Genomic DNA, 13,601 nt, shown 5'->3' on the forward strand with positions numbered 1-13,601 from the left:
CAAGCCAATACCTTATCTAGTAAATTGATGAAATCACTAATTAATAGAACCTCCAGTAAACATTAGCTTTTGTGTTTGCTTTAGAAAAGTGAACCAGTCACAGTTACTTAATAGAGAAAGACACTGCAGCCTTCAAAGATGTATCATAGGGGTTCCTGCTGCTGATACATAGCCTTAGGTGATGGTTACAAGTGCTTTGTTGAACAGAAGAGCAAAGATTTTTTTCCCAAAATTAGAAATATACAATTTCCAAAAATGGGAGCAAAAGACAAAAGGTAATGAAAAATACTGCTGAAGAAATGTTTAATTAAAAAAATCAGGAATTCAACAGTGCCTAAATCTTTATTTTTCATAACCTACATATTTTTTTCAAATTAGACAGTTTTACATTTTATGACACAAAAGGAAACTTAAATTACTGATAGTTTACATGTAAGCTTGATTCCAGTCTTAATGGAAGAAGAACAAAAACAAAAACCCTCAAAAAGGCTCCCATATTACACTTCAATTTCACGAATTGGCAGCTGTTAGGTCTCCTTAGAAATCTTGGATTGTCTGCTGCTATTAGTATAATAGGTTACAAAGCACAGAAACCCCTACCTGTAGCTGAAGGAGATACAGAGATAGGTATGCACCATTACAGTCAGCTGTTGCTCCTGATACACTGCACCACTCCAACAAGGGCCTTTCCATGCCAACTCAAAGCTCAAGGCTTTGAAGGGTAACACAGCAACATAAAATAATTTGCCACTGCTCACATATATCTAAGTGACAGTGTCATGGTGGGGAACTGATCTGAAACCACATTCGGTTTTGAAAGCAACCTTCGCTTTTCTTTTAAATTCCTGGAAGAATCTCAGATCCCATTTTGACTTGTTTCCAAAATGAAAAGCATCACCACACAGTTCTAATAGGGTAAAATGCCAATTTTAATTACTGCATCCCTGAACCTTCAACTCAGCTACTGCTTTTGGGAGGTTTTTCATTTTAAAAGCCACGTTTTAATCTCTCTCTGTATCGTAGCAACAGTCTGCATGCAACTTCACAACTCTACTCCGAAAACTCCATTTTGTCACTGAGTGGGGGGAAAAAAATCTCCAAGTAAAATACAGTAAGTAGAGGTCGTATTGTATATTACACAGCGATTTGGCGTGTCACTTTTTTTTTAAAAGCTATAAAAACCACATCAGAGGAAGGTTTAAACTTTAGATGCAACAGACTGTTGCTGGGTAAGCAGTAATTACAGTGTATTGACCTATCACAAATGGCAGGAGAATGCAGCACAACACATCCTGCTGGTCTCAACAGATCACCTTGGGTGCCAGCAGAGCACCAGGACGAGCTGCTCACAGCCTGGAAGGGACCACTTGCCACAGTTTGCAGCTGGTAAAGCCTTTCACTTGCAGCAGACAAACAAAATGAATCATACAGCTGGCCTAAACCATACACAAATCTAGCTACCACTTTCACTGCCGCTGGGGAAAGGAGAAGGGGATAAAAAAAAAATCCAATGACAGAACTAGTTGAGCAGTTTTGGTGATGGTGTCGGGGTCCTATCTCTTCCCACAGCATTCACAAAGTGCGCTTTTTAAACAAGAAAAATCAACAGACTCCACATGCCCTATTTTGACCAATTCTGCAGCATACAACAGGCTGGATTTACAATGTCAACTAGTTACCAATTGATGCTTGTAATAGGCAATTTATCAGGAGTCAACTTCTATAGTTACTTTACAGTTCTATGAACCATGCACTGATACTCTTGAAAGCAGACAAGTAAGCTTCAGTGTATATTTTTGCAGCTGTCAAGTTTTCCCCCAATTAGACTTGATTTTTATTAATGACTTAAAAATTACAGTTTGACTGCTGAAATTCATTATTTACATTGCAGAACACTTTTGAATTGGTTAAATTGTTTGGTTTTAAAGGGACTTTAGGAAAACATTTGAGGGCTTTCAAATAAGACTTTCGTTCCATTTCCCTTTTGCAGTGAAGAGGCAGAGTCAGTTCAACACACCAGAATAAAATAAGAAAAAGAAAAAACAACAAATTAAAGTAATATTCAAACCACAACATTTAGTTTATCTACATCCAGCTCAACAGCAACATTGATAATATCAATAATTTTTATCAGATTTTTTTCTTTAGGGTACCTTTTTATATGTTCTGATTATTTACAACTGTACAAGCAAAGCACACACTTCCAAGTGCACATATTTAATACAGTATTGACTATTTGCATTTACAGGTTTTTCAACAATCTGAAAAAGATCAACTGTTTAAGATCTTTAAGGTATATTACAAAAACTGCTGCTAGTTCCTGTACTACAGTATGTTTACCCAGTAAGACCAGTGACAATAGATACATACTATAACTGAGTAATTCTGTATTCAATTCACGCTAACCCTCCATGGGGTCAGAGCTCATTAACTCTAAGCTGTCTTGTACAAAAGTTAAGGCAAAGTCATTTTCAAGTTTAAATAAAATTCAAGTCTTTAAATATTGGATGGAAATAATTCTTTAAAAAAATCAGTTGTTTAAATAAACATTTTTGTGGAATAAACTGTACTGTCATAGTCAGCAGGAATGAGTTTTGTCTGAACTTCCTGCAGTTTAAACACTTAAAGAAAAGCTTTAGGCATTTTAAAACAAAAATAATTTATATTCAACTTTATTAGAAACTTGCTAATTTAGTGCATCCTTGTCCTTCAGAAAGCGCATCACTTCTAAAGTAAATAAGTGTGAGAAACCTCATCCCAGAGGTAAATATCAGGGATCTCTTCCTCCACCACACAAAACAAACACCATTATCTCACGTCTTGAAAAATTTAAATACGTATGCCAATGCTTGCAGTTACAGGAAGATGTCAACACAAGGCTGACTAAGATATGAACTCTTTCAAAGAGCACTTGGGGCAGAGTTTAAAAAAAAAAAAAAAAAGTCTACACAGAGCACAGGGGTAACCAGAATATACAGCGCTGACTCAGTTAACTCCCTTACAAGCACAGGGAAGCTAAGGTTATCACAAGAAGGCTACTCTGCTTTCTCCTGATAACATCCACCAACAGGCTTCACCACCATAGAAGCTCACAGACTTGATTCTTTCTATTCACAATGTGCTTTGTATTTGCAAATTATAACATCAGTTTTATTCTGGAGTGAGAAGATGGTTACTTGCTTGCAGTAAGTCAAAAAAGGAAATATTTCAGAAAGACTGCTATGGTGCCCGGTAGAAATCATTTTGTGTGTGCAAAACATCAAAAAAAGATTAAGTTTTTAAAAATGCTAGAAACAGCTACTCATTTAACCTAAAAGTGCAAGTTCATTTGCTGACACTTAGTACAGCAGCCCAATAAAAAAAAATCTTCAAGGTCATATACTAATTTGTAAAATATATCTACTTCCTTGCACTCTACACACTAGCTGCCGTTATCAGTCTTTTGGACACTTTAGATATGTACTTGCAGACCAGTTTATTAAAAATATTGCAGCAGCACGTTTCTGCTTAACAGTTTAGAAAAAACTATACAGAGCTTGCACTCACACAGCCACAGAGAGGCTTAATAAAAAGTTGATTTTTTTTAAAGACAAATATTTTACACCTTGAAAAAAAAAAAGAAAAAAATCACACTAAGCTTCACCTCCAATTAAGCACCAATCTAAATGTAAGGTTTAGAACAACTATCCAGAAATACCCAGAAAAATAGAATGTTTGTTCAAGAGGGGAAAAAGTATTTCACAGAAAAATAACTTGCAGGCATTGTTACATGCCTTGTATCACTGCAAGCTCCTAACCAGCAACTCATTCTCAGGTATCTTAGTGGGAACATGGGTTTAATTTGTGGGAAGCAGACCTCTTCTCAAATCCCTCCCAGGTGTTATTTTCACTGAGGAGATTTTGGAGGGGTACTCTGTTCTTTATTTAAGCGTTTGCCAACGGCTGGAGGGGACGATCTGCGTCCTGACTGTCTCCTCTGGTCTTTGGGTTGTCCAGGATGTGACTTTGCAGGAGGAGGTTCTCTGTTTTTCTCTATTGTTTCTGTGGGCTTTCTTTCTTCTTTCCCACATGCTACAGTGTTTGGCTTCTGTTCTTTCTGGGGTTGCAATGTAGGAGGATCCTTAGTTGTTCTCTGGCAAATTTCCGCGTAACTAGGTTTTCGCAGTTCCTGTGAAATCGGAAGCAAACAGGACAGAGTTAAACAAAGCATCCTGAGGGAAAAAAAAATTACTTTTATGAACCAAAAAGGGTAAAGTCCTTGTTCCAAAAGACCGCTGCACTAAAATATACAGATGAAGGCTTGAGTAAGAAGTTTACAGAAGCTGTATAGACAATAAAGCTGAAGACGAAGCAAAATGTAAAAGTGTATTCCAGAAAAATGGAGTACTGGCATAGGGCAAAATACTTCCCTTCCAAAATCTAAACCAGCTGAAACATAGTGAATACTCTGGTTTCAATATCAACATATGTATTAATGCTTCTGCCTCAAGGATACTATCAAGAGGATTCAGATAAGGAGCTATCTTTTTCACCATTAATTTCACAATTCTATAATGCAAATAATCATGAAGCCACCAATAAGCAAATTTAAAGCTGTTGGACAAATTCTAGGATTTGAGCTCACATGATTAAGCAACACTGGGTAGCAATAAACATTCTGTTAAATGCAAACTGGATCATTAAGAAAAAGTGAAGTAATAAGGTCACTTACTATGGCAGCCCCATTGACTTGTACCGATTTACATGCAGTACTCAGTGTGGAAGAAGAAAGTCTTTCTGTACTCTGTGTCTCTCTCTGCTGTTTATCCACAACTTTGGAGTCCCTGTAAGCATCCAGCAGGAAGGCAAGGCTCATGAAAAGTGAAATTGCAGGATAGATGAATGGTTTAATAATAGGTCTAAAAAGTTTGAGTATGACTTTAAGTAGTTACAGCTGTAATTTGCCTAGCACATTATGATTAGTATTGCATTAAAAAATGCTATCAAAACCAGAAAAAAATATACCCTAGTGGAATGTGACACTACCTGTATTTTGTGATGTTCTGATAGCATTTATTTATTCAGTTATTTGATTTGCAGCTTCCAAATAAAGTGTTAACAAAAACTTTCTCTATGGTATGGACATTACTACCCACAGTGCTGTGGGTTTACTCTCTGTTTCAAAGCTATCTAAATACAAGACAGTAAGGTATTCATTCATTAAACTTCAACTCACAGAAAATAAACCACAAGATTATCTTTTTTTTCTGTTAAATGACTATTATGATTGAACCACTGTTATGATATTGTTCAGAAATTAAGCTTTATTGCCTTTACTACAGTACAACAAAATATTACTTCTTTCATTGATTAAGATTTTAATAGCTATTTACATTGTTCTGCCTGATGAAAGAAAATGCAAATGTGATTCTGAGCAGAATAATTATACCCATTGTAATTAAGTGCTTACTCAGTAGGCTGGGGTGGCGAAGGAGATCTTTCAAAGGTCCTGGGCAATGTAGAAGAAACTGGTAACGGCTCTCGAGGAATTCCCGAGGGAATAGTGTTTGTACTTGCATCCACATTAATGTTCTGAAGGAGGAAAAAAGGCACAGAAGGACAATCAAAATATCCAATTAATATGGTTTGCCTGAAATTTAGCACAACCAGGAAACAGTTCATAGTTTGATTTATACGGGTAAATTGGCTATAGGAAGGAAGAGAAGGAGCCAATGCATATATTGTAATGAATGTGTTATTTTTTCCTTTACATTTATTTAGGAACACAGACAAATAAATAACACACTGTGGTTATTTCCAAAGAAGTTGTAAGCTTAGGTCCCTTTGGGACATATCTGGATGACAATATCACTTAGAATCTTTATGGTTGGAGAAGACCTTTGACCAATCATCACCTTGTCAACTAGACCACAGCACTAAGTGCCACATCCAGTAATTTCTTGAACTCTTCCTGGGATGGTGACTCCATCACCTCTCAGGGCAGCCTGTTCCAATGCTTAACTTCCCTTTTAGTATAATTTTTTTCCTGACTTTCAACCTAAACTTCCCCTGGTGCAGCTTGAGGCCATTTCCTCTTGTCCTGGCATTGGCTGCCTGGGAGAAGAGACCAACCCCCACCTGGCTACAACCTCTGTTCAGGCAGTTGATAAGGTCTTCCCTGAGCCTCCTTTTCCCCAGGCTAAACACCCCCAGTTCCCTCAGCTGCTCCTCATAACTTGTGCTCCCGACCCTTCACCAGCTTTGTTGCTCTTCTCTGGACACACACCAGCACCTCAGTGTCCTTCTCGTACTGAGGGGCCCAGAACTGGACACAGGATTCCAGGTGTAGCCTCACCAGTGCCCAGTACAGGAGGACAATCACTGCCCTGGTCCTGCTGGCCACACTATTGCTGATACAGCCCAGGATGTCATTGGCCTTCCTGGCCACCTGGGCTCAGCTGGCTCATGTTCAGCTGCTGTTGATCAGCACCCCCAGGTCCCTTCCTGCAAGGCCACTTCCTAGCCACTCTATGTCCCCAGCCTGTAGCACTGCCTGGGTGCTTGTGACCCAAATGCAGGACCCAGAACTTAGTCTTGTTGAACCTCACACAACTGGCCTCAGCCTATCTATTCAGCCTGTCCAGATCCCTCTGCAGAGCCTTCCTGCCCTACAGCAGATCCACACTCCTGCCCAACATGATGTTGTCTGTGAACTTACTGAGGGTGCCCTAGATCCCCTAATCCAGATCACCAACAAGGTTATTAAACCAGACCAGCCCCAATACCAAGTCCTGGGGAATATCACTAGTGACTGGAACTAGGGACTTCTTTGAACCTGGAAATTTTGCACCCTGCTGATGACAAAGTAGGCTGTGCACCTGTTCACATAACCACAGGCAGCCTATGAAGACAAAAGTCTCCTAGAGCTGTGCACTAAGATCTGTCTTCTTCAAAGCTCTAATTCTGCAGCATCCCAATATAATGATTTTCCACCATGCAAAAGAAGCTTTTTCCATAGCCCTCAAAAGAATCTGCTTTTGCAGAAGTGATACTTCTGCCAAGTGATACTGTACTTCCAGATAAACGCCAAAAAGGTTCAAAATGCATACATTGATTTCAACTGTCACAAAATAAGAAAAGAGAAAGACAACTTTGTATCCTGAAAAACATGTATCTCACATTTACAACTGGTTTCTCTATCTTAAAGGGTGCTACATTCTTCATATTGCTTCTGACCTGTCTCATCCTAAAAACTCCAAAACCCGAATAGATTCTGGTATGCAGAAGGGAAAGCAATGGGAGAACACAAGCTCAGAAGGAACAACATAGCTCTCCTTTCTCCCAGCCCAGCCACCATTCAAAGGGCATAAACCCTAAGACTCCTATGGAAAGTGTTATAAAGGAAAATGGTATTTGATTTAACTAGTTTAAACTGGTTTAATCAGACAGCATAGATTACTGCAGTAGATCTAAGCCTAGTTTGATTCAAAGTAAAAGACTGCAAAAGGTGGATATTTTGAACTAGCAGAACAGATCTTATGAGTTTTACTCATTGCAATGGTGTGCGCAAAGGCTTGAAATTGCAAGCTGCTGAGCATTCTGGCCCAAGTGCATCAGAACTTGCAGGTACATGGTTAAGTGTGAATCACTTCAAGTCAAGAAGACATGCAAAAGCTTTTCCTTGCCAAAACACTCAGCCCTTGATCTGACAGTGTTGCACTTCCTAGTTACAAAATGTGGGATGATTACTACCTGCCATTCCCCAGAGCTACATCTAGAAGAGCATCACTAAGCAAAGAGCATAAAGATATGACGCCTGGATAACAACTGTTGGAAATTATAGACCTTTAGTTCCCTCAGCTTCCGCACATTGGACTTGCCCATCTATAAAACAACAGAAGCACTGTGTAACTCTACTTCAGTGCATTGTAACACCACATCAGGTGACATGAAAAAACATTGAGATCAAGGTGAAAAGCAGTCTGTATACATTGGCAAGACTCTGATGTTAGCTCAAACATCTTTGTAGCAGAACACAATCACTCTTTGGAGCCAGTTGCTGTTATCTTACTCTTTATTTAAATGCTAACAAGGAAAGGTAGCATAATCCCTTTCTTCCACTCAATAGTACAGAATAACTTTTGTAAGCTGAGAAATGAAACTAGTAAATTGAAGGTTGCTTTTTAATGTGAGAGTGCACTGCAGTATCCTAAAGCCTCAGCGCCTGATATGAAGATTGCCTCTACAGGGGAGAAGTCTAAGTTCTCTACAATAAGTACAGTGCAAAGCAAGTACCAGATTTGTAATGGGGGAACAAGGTGTTTGCAGATGCAGTATTAATAGCAAGTGCTGGAATTATATTTAAAACCTGAAATACAATTGTCAAAAAACACTTCATAAGTAATAGAGGCACAATACTTCAAAATTAATAGAACTTGGCCAATAATCTACACCTACAATCTGTAGTACTGGCTGACAGTAAGTTAAACACTGCTCTTACCATGGCTCTGAACTGCATATTCCCCTCCTTAAACGCAATCCTGGAACATACCTACCCCTCTTACCACTTGCAGGAGAGAGATTAAATGGCTTGTCTGTACAGTCAGTGCCTCAGGTGCAGGCTGCCCTGCCTCCCCCTTTCTTTACCAACACATACCCTCTACCCATGCCTGACATGTGGGCACCAAAGAAAACACTCTAAACCCAGCCTATTGCAGGAGAAGACACATGAGAGATTGTGCTGGTTCACCAGGTTGCTTTGCACTGCTAATCCAGGGCTTAACTTCTTCAGTTGTGGTACAGCTAAAAAAACACAAGTTAAATTAGAGCTAGCAAAAAAAGCCAATACAGACTTTCATAGCCCAGAGTGTTCCACAGTGCAGAAGGTTATGTGAGTCTTGCTGGAGGAGAATGTACTGTCACTCACAGATGGCACGGCAGAGTCAGTTCTAAGAATGAAATCTCTGAAAAGCTACTGAACATTAATTTTAAACTGCATCTCTACTACATCTATACAGCAGTGGTTGCCAAGTTATTCTGGTGTATTTTTATCTTTCTGAGCAATATGACAAGACAACGCTGGGATCCAGCTGGTATTGGTAGCAGCTCTTGTTCCAGCTATGATGCCTACTGTACTGAGATTATGTAGGCTGTTTTTTTATTTTGATGCTTAGAAGTTTGTCACTTTAAAGTGTTTTATATACAACTCAGAAGTCTTACTTTCAAACAGGAGGGAAAATGTATCATACTTATCACCTGAGTCTATCAAAAAGCCTGAGGCAGTTACAAACAGCAAAAGAGTATATTTTCTAATCTCTGGTATCAACATGTACTTATTATACTGGTGCCCATATCCCACACCATTTCAAACAGAATACCCAACAAATTCTAAGATATAAGTGAAGAAGGCAGCAGCACATCATTGGACAGCTGCTTTTTAGGAACATTTTTGTAACCCATGTAAACCCACAAGTTATTTCCACGTATAAGCTACCAAATCTGAAAACAAAAGGTATGCAATTCTTTGTTTACCCAACAAAAAATGAACATCCACTACTCACTCTTTCTTTTGATGTTCCTATTACCACACTGGACAGTCTGTTTTCAAATAGGTCTTCGGTCTTTAAATTGCCAGCAGCCCCGGGTAATGGAGGAAAGCTAGATAAACCCAACTCAAAGCTGGGAGATGGAGGTTTTGGGGGTGGAGGAGACTGTGTTTGGCCTCTCTGGAATAGAAATAACACGTTGGGGTTACTGCATTAGATGACAGAAAAGATAAGCAATGCTAAACTGTATTTCGCACTTGATTTGTATCAGCAAAGCCCTAGAGATGGCTCCTCCATCTTATCTCCCAAGAAAACCCACACAGTACTGAGGAATACATGCTTTAATTTTCTACTGTTGCCCTTAAAATATTTAATTATTATCCAAATGCCATAGCATACACATAAGCTTTAGTGATGCTGGCATAGTAAGAAGTTTTCTCACAGACTCTTCTTTGAGGACAGACACACTCACACAGAAGGGAAAACAGACTGGTTTAGGTATCCTGATACAGGAAGAATATAATGCCCATTTATGTACAGTTAGTAACATCCTACATAAAAAGACACAAGTCCACAAGAATCTTTTTTGAATATATGAAGAAATGGCAAGACAGCATGCCTTGTCTGTAGTACAGACAACAACAATTTATACATAATTAGTATTGATCTATATGGTTGCTGTGTAAAAATGCAAAGATAAGTGTCAGAACAATTTTTGAAATATAGAGTTTCTAACTACACCTAAGAAGAAAAACAATGTCTCAAGAAAAGAAAAGAAAAAAAAAAAAAAAAAAACCCAGTGTGCTAAATGCCACTATTCTGCACTACAGACAGCAGTTCAGGAGTTAAAAGTACCACAGCTAAAGATCACTTGTGAAGACTGCTGGTAAGGATTTATAAAGCTACATTACATTTACACAGGAAAATAAAACTCCTTTTGTAATATGCTGCAATGAAGTTACCAATTAACCTCATCTACATAATGTAAACAAAAAAGTAACTGTTTCTTGACTGTGCTGAGGTCTGTGCTAAGATGATCTCTGCTGCAAAATACCAAATACAAAGCAATCTTTGAAACAGTTCCTGTTTTGAAAATGAAAATACGAGTTCGAAGTCAAGATGGTATGAATGTGAGAACAAAGCTTCTGAACAAAAAGAACAGATACAAGACTACCTTTGAGGTCTTTTCACAAACTACACATTATATCAACAGAATTGTGTGTCAGGAGGCAAGCAGGGAAAGAACAAATACAGAGGCAAGAACAGCTGCAACTCCCAGGACTGCTAGTGACCCAGCATTACCCCCAGGAAGAGTGGTATAGCAAAGGAGACTGAAGATCTCCAAAACTCAAGTCACATCACCTGGCAAAGGTGAGGGAGAGAGACTACACTTATCCAGCTCAAACTGCAAGAGGAACAACTTGACTTTTTAAGTCATTCTTCAAATCAGAGCACTTGCTCTTCTTAAAGGGGACTGAAGTTCTGCAGTAGCAAATGCTTTTATGTTATAAACATTTTAGATTTACAAAGTAGAGTCCTAAAACCCTCAACTTATTAAGAGTGGCATTAACATCCTAAATTAGCAGGATGAGGGAGAACTTCAGTGAATTTTAAGCTAGCTGCATAAAACTCCTCAAGTTAACTTCTTGTAAGTTGAGTAATTGGCTTATGTCTATAGCCTCAGAAACAATCTGATCAAAAAGTTTCACGTTCTTTTTCATGCAAACATGCATACACTCTATAATTTTTCCTTTAAAAAGAAAAATCTTCTAAAGAAGTCATTACTCCATTCAAATACAACTGGTTTTAGTGAAGTCCTGTGTACACTGTCTAATTGCTACAGCATTACACAAGAGACAGGATACTGGATTCAATTATTTCCACAGTCTAAAGTGGAAAAATTTTTATCTTTTGCTTTCAATTACACTTCCTTGCAGTGCAAGCAGTCATGGATGTGCAGCAGCTCTCACCTCTGCTCAAGGTGCAGCACTGGACACTAAAGACTAAAGATTCTTGGCCCAGAAGAGACTGACTGGAAGGAACCTGGCTGCACAGGCTGCAATTACAGCCTGGTGCTGACAGAAGGGAACCATGGGTCTCCGAAGAAGTCATATCCACCAGTTTTTACATTCAAAGTTCAAATAATCTTTGCAGTCAGCTCTGTCAGAAGTGCTGCTCTGCTCAGGGAGGTGTCTAAGGTAATCCTTTCACTCCAGTCACTCACACCTAACCTGTACCACTTCCTTGTTCTTTTAAATACAGAAAAAACTTAATAGGAAAACTTCAATCTAAATATTGAAGCAGCCTTGAAAGGGCAAAAGGAAGAAGTACTGGGAATCCTACATGTAATCTGATCTCCTTGCCTCTGGGAAGTTTGATGAGAACAAAAAGCAATCAAAGGGAAGAAATCACTTGCTAAATTTTCCTGTTCCTTTATCTAAGTTCACTAAGGTCACGCAACAACAAGAGCCACAAACACACAGATGCAATGATTCCAGACCTTTAGGAAACTGCTATGGCTCATGCAGTAGTGTTACTTTACCATTTTAACATGAATAAGGAAATAACCTGGTTCAACGTCATGAATATGCCATGTGTGGCAAAAATGAATAGCAAAGAAATGACTGGTTTTATCACATCAAACCTTAAACCTCACAAAAACATGTTTATTCTCTTCTACACCATGTCAAGTACAGCCTTTTCAAATGTCAAGGCTACTTTGGTATCAGCCTTGAATTTCAGCTTACCAAACCCACAGCGTTTGCGTGTCCTTACTTGGATAGGCACTTGGATAGGCATTTATGAAAATGAACTGACCACTTCATAACTCTTATTTTTGCTATACACTATAATACAAGGACCTATAAAGTGTTCTTCAGTGTCACTATGATTGATAATGAAGCATCAAAGGTGTTTTGAACTTTAGTTTAGCTGTTTAGCTATTCCTGAACATGAACACTGGCATGTTGACAAAAACTGAGACGGAAATTTTCTGCTACTGTAAGAGTAATTTTAAGTTGTCCTTGACTTCTGTGTTAATGGAAAATCTTCTCTAGTATCCAAATACAGTAAACTCATGTGACTGATGAGCTGTTGTCTTTAATCAGCTGTGATGTACAATTGCTTGTGCAGTAACTTATGTCACCTGCTACTCCACCTAATATCCCTACTACTGCCGTGTTACCCTATTTTATTACAGACAAATAAGATCACTCACTGTAAACTTGTCCTCCCTTTTCTTTCGGTAGCCATAGGAGTTTTTCCTAAGGGAAAGAAAGCAGATATCAGAACCTTGCCTATAAATGGATGGAAAGCAGTCAATGAAAACAGAAAAAAATTCATTCAAATAATTATTTCATCCATATTCATTCTACACAGGTTAAGAAACATTTTATGAAAAATTCCTAAAAAATGCTAGGAAAAATTCCTAGCAAGCTCTCATTTAAATAAAAGTATAGATCTTATGCAAGTCAGCATAACAATACACTGGTTAAAAGTAATTCCTGTGTTAAAAGCATCTCAGTAGAGATTACATATATGGATTAGACAAAACATTACAGTATCCAAATAAGGGGTTTAGGATCTTTTGTATACCAATGTGACTTCTCAAATATAGCTAGCTATTTTCAATCCAGGTACAACTTCTTCAAAACATTTTCAGCACCTTGCCCCCAGCCATGCTTCAGGTAAAGCCCCTCCAAATAGCAGTGAAATATTTGCAGTGCATTCTAATTCAGTTTCAATACATTTTCTAAGTTTTTTGTTTGACTTTTATTATTCTAAATGTATTCAATACACAAACACCAGAATACAAATCTAGGTACTGACTGACTATTCTTGTACGTTTTTGTAGTCTATAGTTTGAGCAACCTTGTTTCCTGAGTTCTTAATCGTACTTTCATCCATTAGTTATAACACAATTTGGCAAATTAGATTTAGAAAAGTATTACAATCCTTGCACAAAATTCCCAATTAATTTTGCAATGATACAAGTCTAAAATAGGATCATCTGCAAAACTCTTGAGTTATCTTCCAATTCAGTAAGTCACTCAAAATGTGATTTACTTAGAGACATAA

At 38.2% G+C, this 13,601-nt stretch overlaps 1 protein-coding gene across 5 annotated transcripts in view; it reads right to left on the bottom strand.

Annotated features, from left to right (window-relative positions):
* Window positions 1-323: 323 nt before the first annotated feature.
* The window catches only part of LARP4B (La ribonucleoprotein 4B), a 57,420-nt gene continuing 44,142 nt past the window's right edge, over window positions 324-13,601 (bottom strand). For all 5 annotated transcript variants that reach the window (XM_085050317.1, XM_085050316.1, XM_085050318.1 and 2 more), the window contains 5 exons: window positions 12,742-12,787; window positions 9,540-9,704; window positions 5,450-5,571; window positions 4,712-4,823; window positions 324-4,168 (listed from right to left, as the gene is read on the bottom strand). In XM_085050317.1, coding sequence (XP_084906443.1) covers window positions 3,887-4,168; window positions 4,712-4,823; window positions 5,450-5,571; window positions 9,540-9,704; window positions 12,742-12,787 — 727 coding nt within the window. In that variant the 3' untranslated portion in view covers window positions 324-3,886. The remainder of the gene's footprint in view (window positions 4,169-4,711; window positions 4,824-5,449; window positions 5,572-9,539; window positions 9,705-12,741; window positions 12,788-13,601) is intronic.

This window comes from Lichenostomus cassidix, chromosome 2, assembly GCF_008360975.1.
Source record: "Lichenostomus cassidix isolate B80296 chromosome 2, HeHo_3.0, whole genome shotgun sequence".
In the NCBI taxonomy this organism is placed as follows: Eukaryota; Metazoa; Chordata; class Aves; order Passeriformes; family Meliphagidae; genus Lichenostomus; species Lichenostomus cassidix.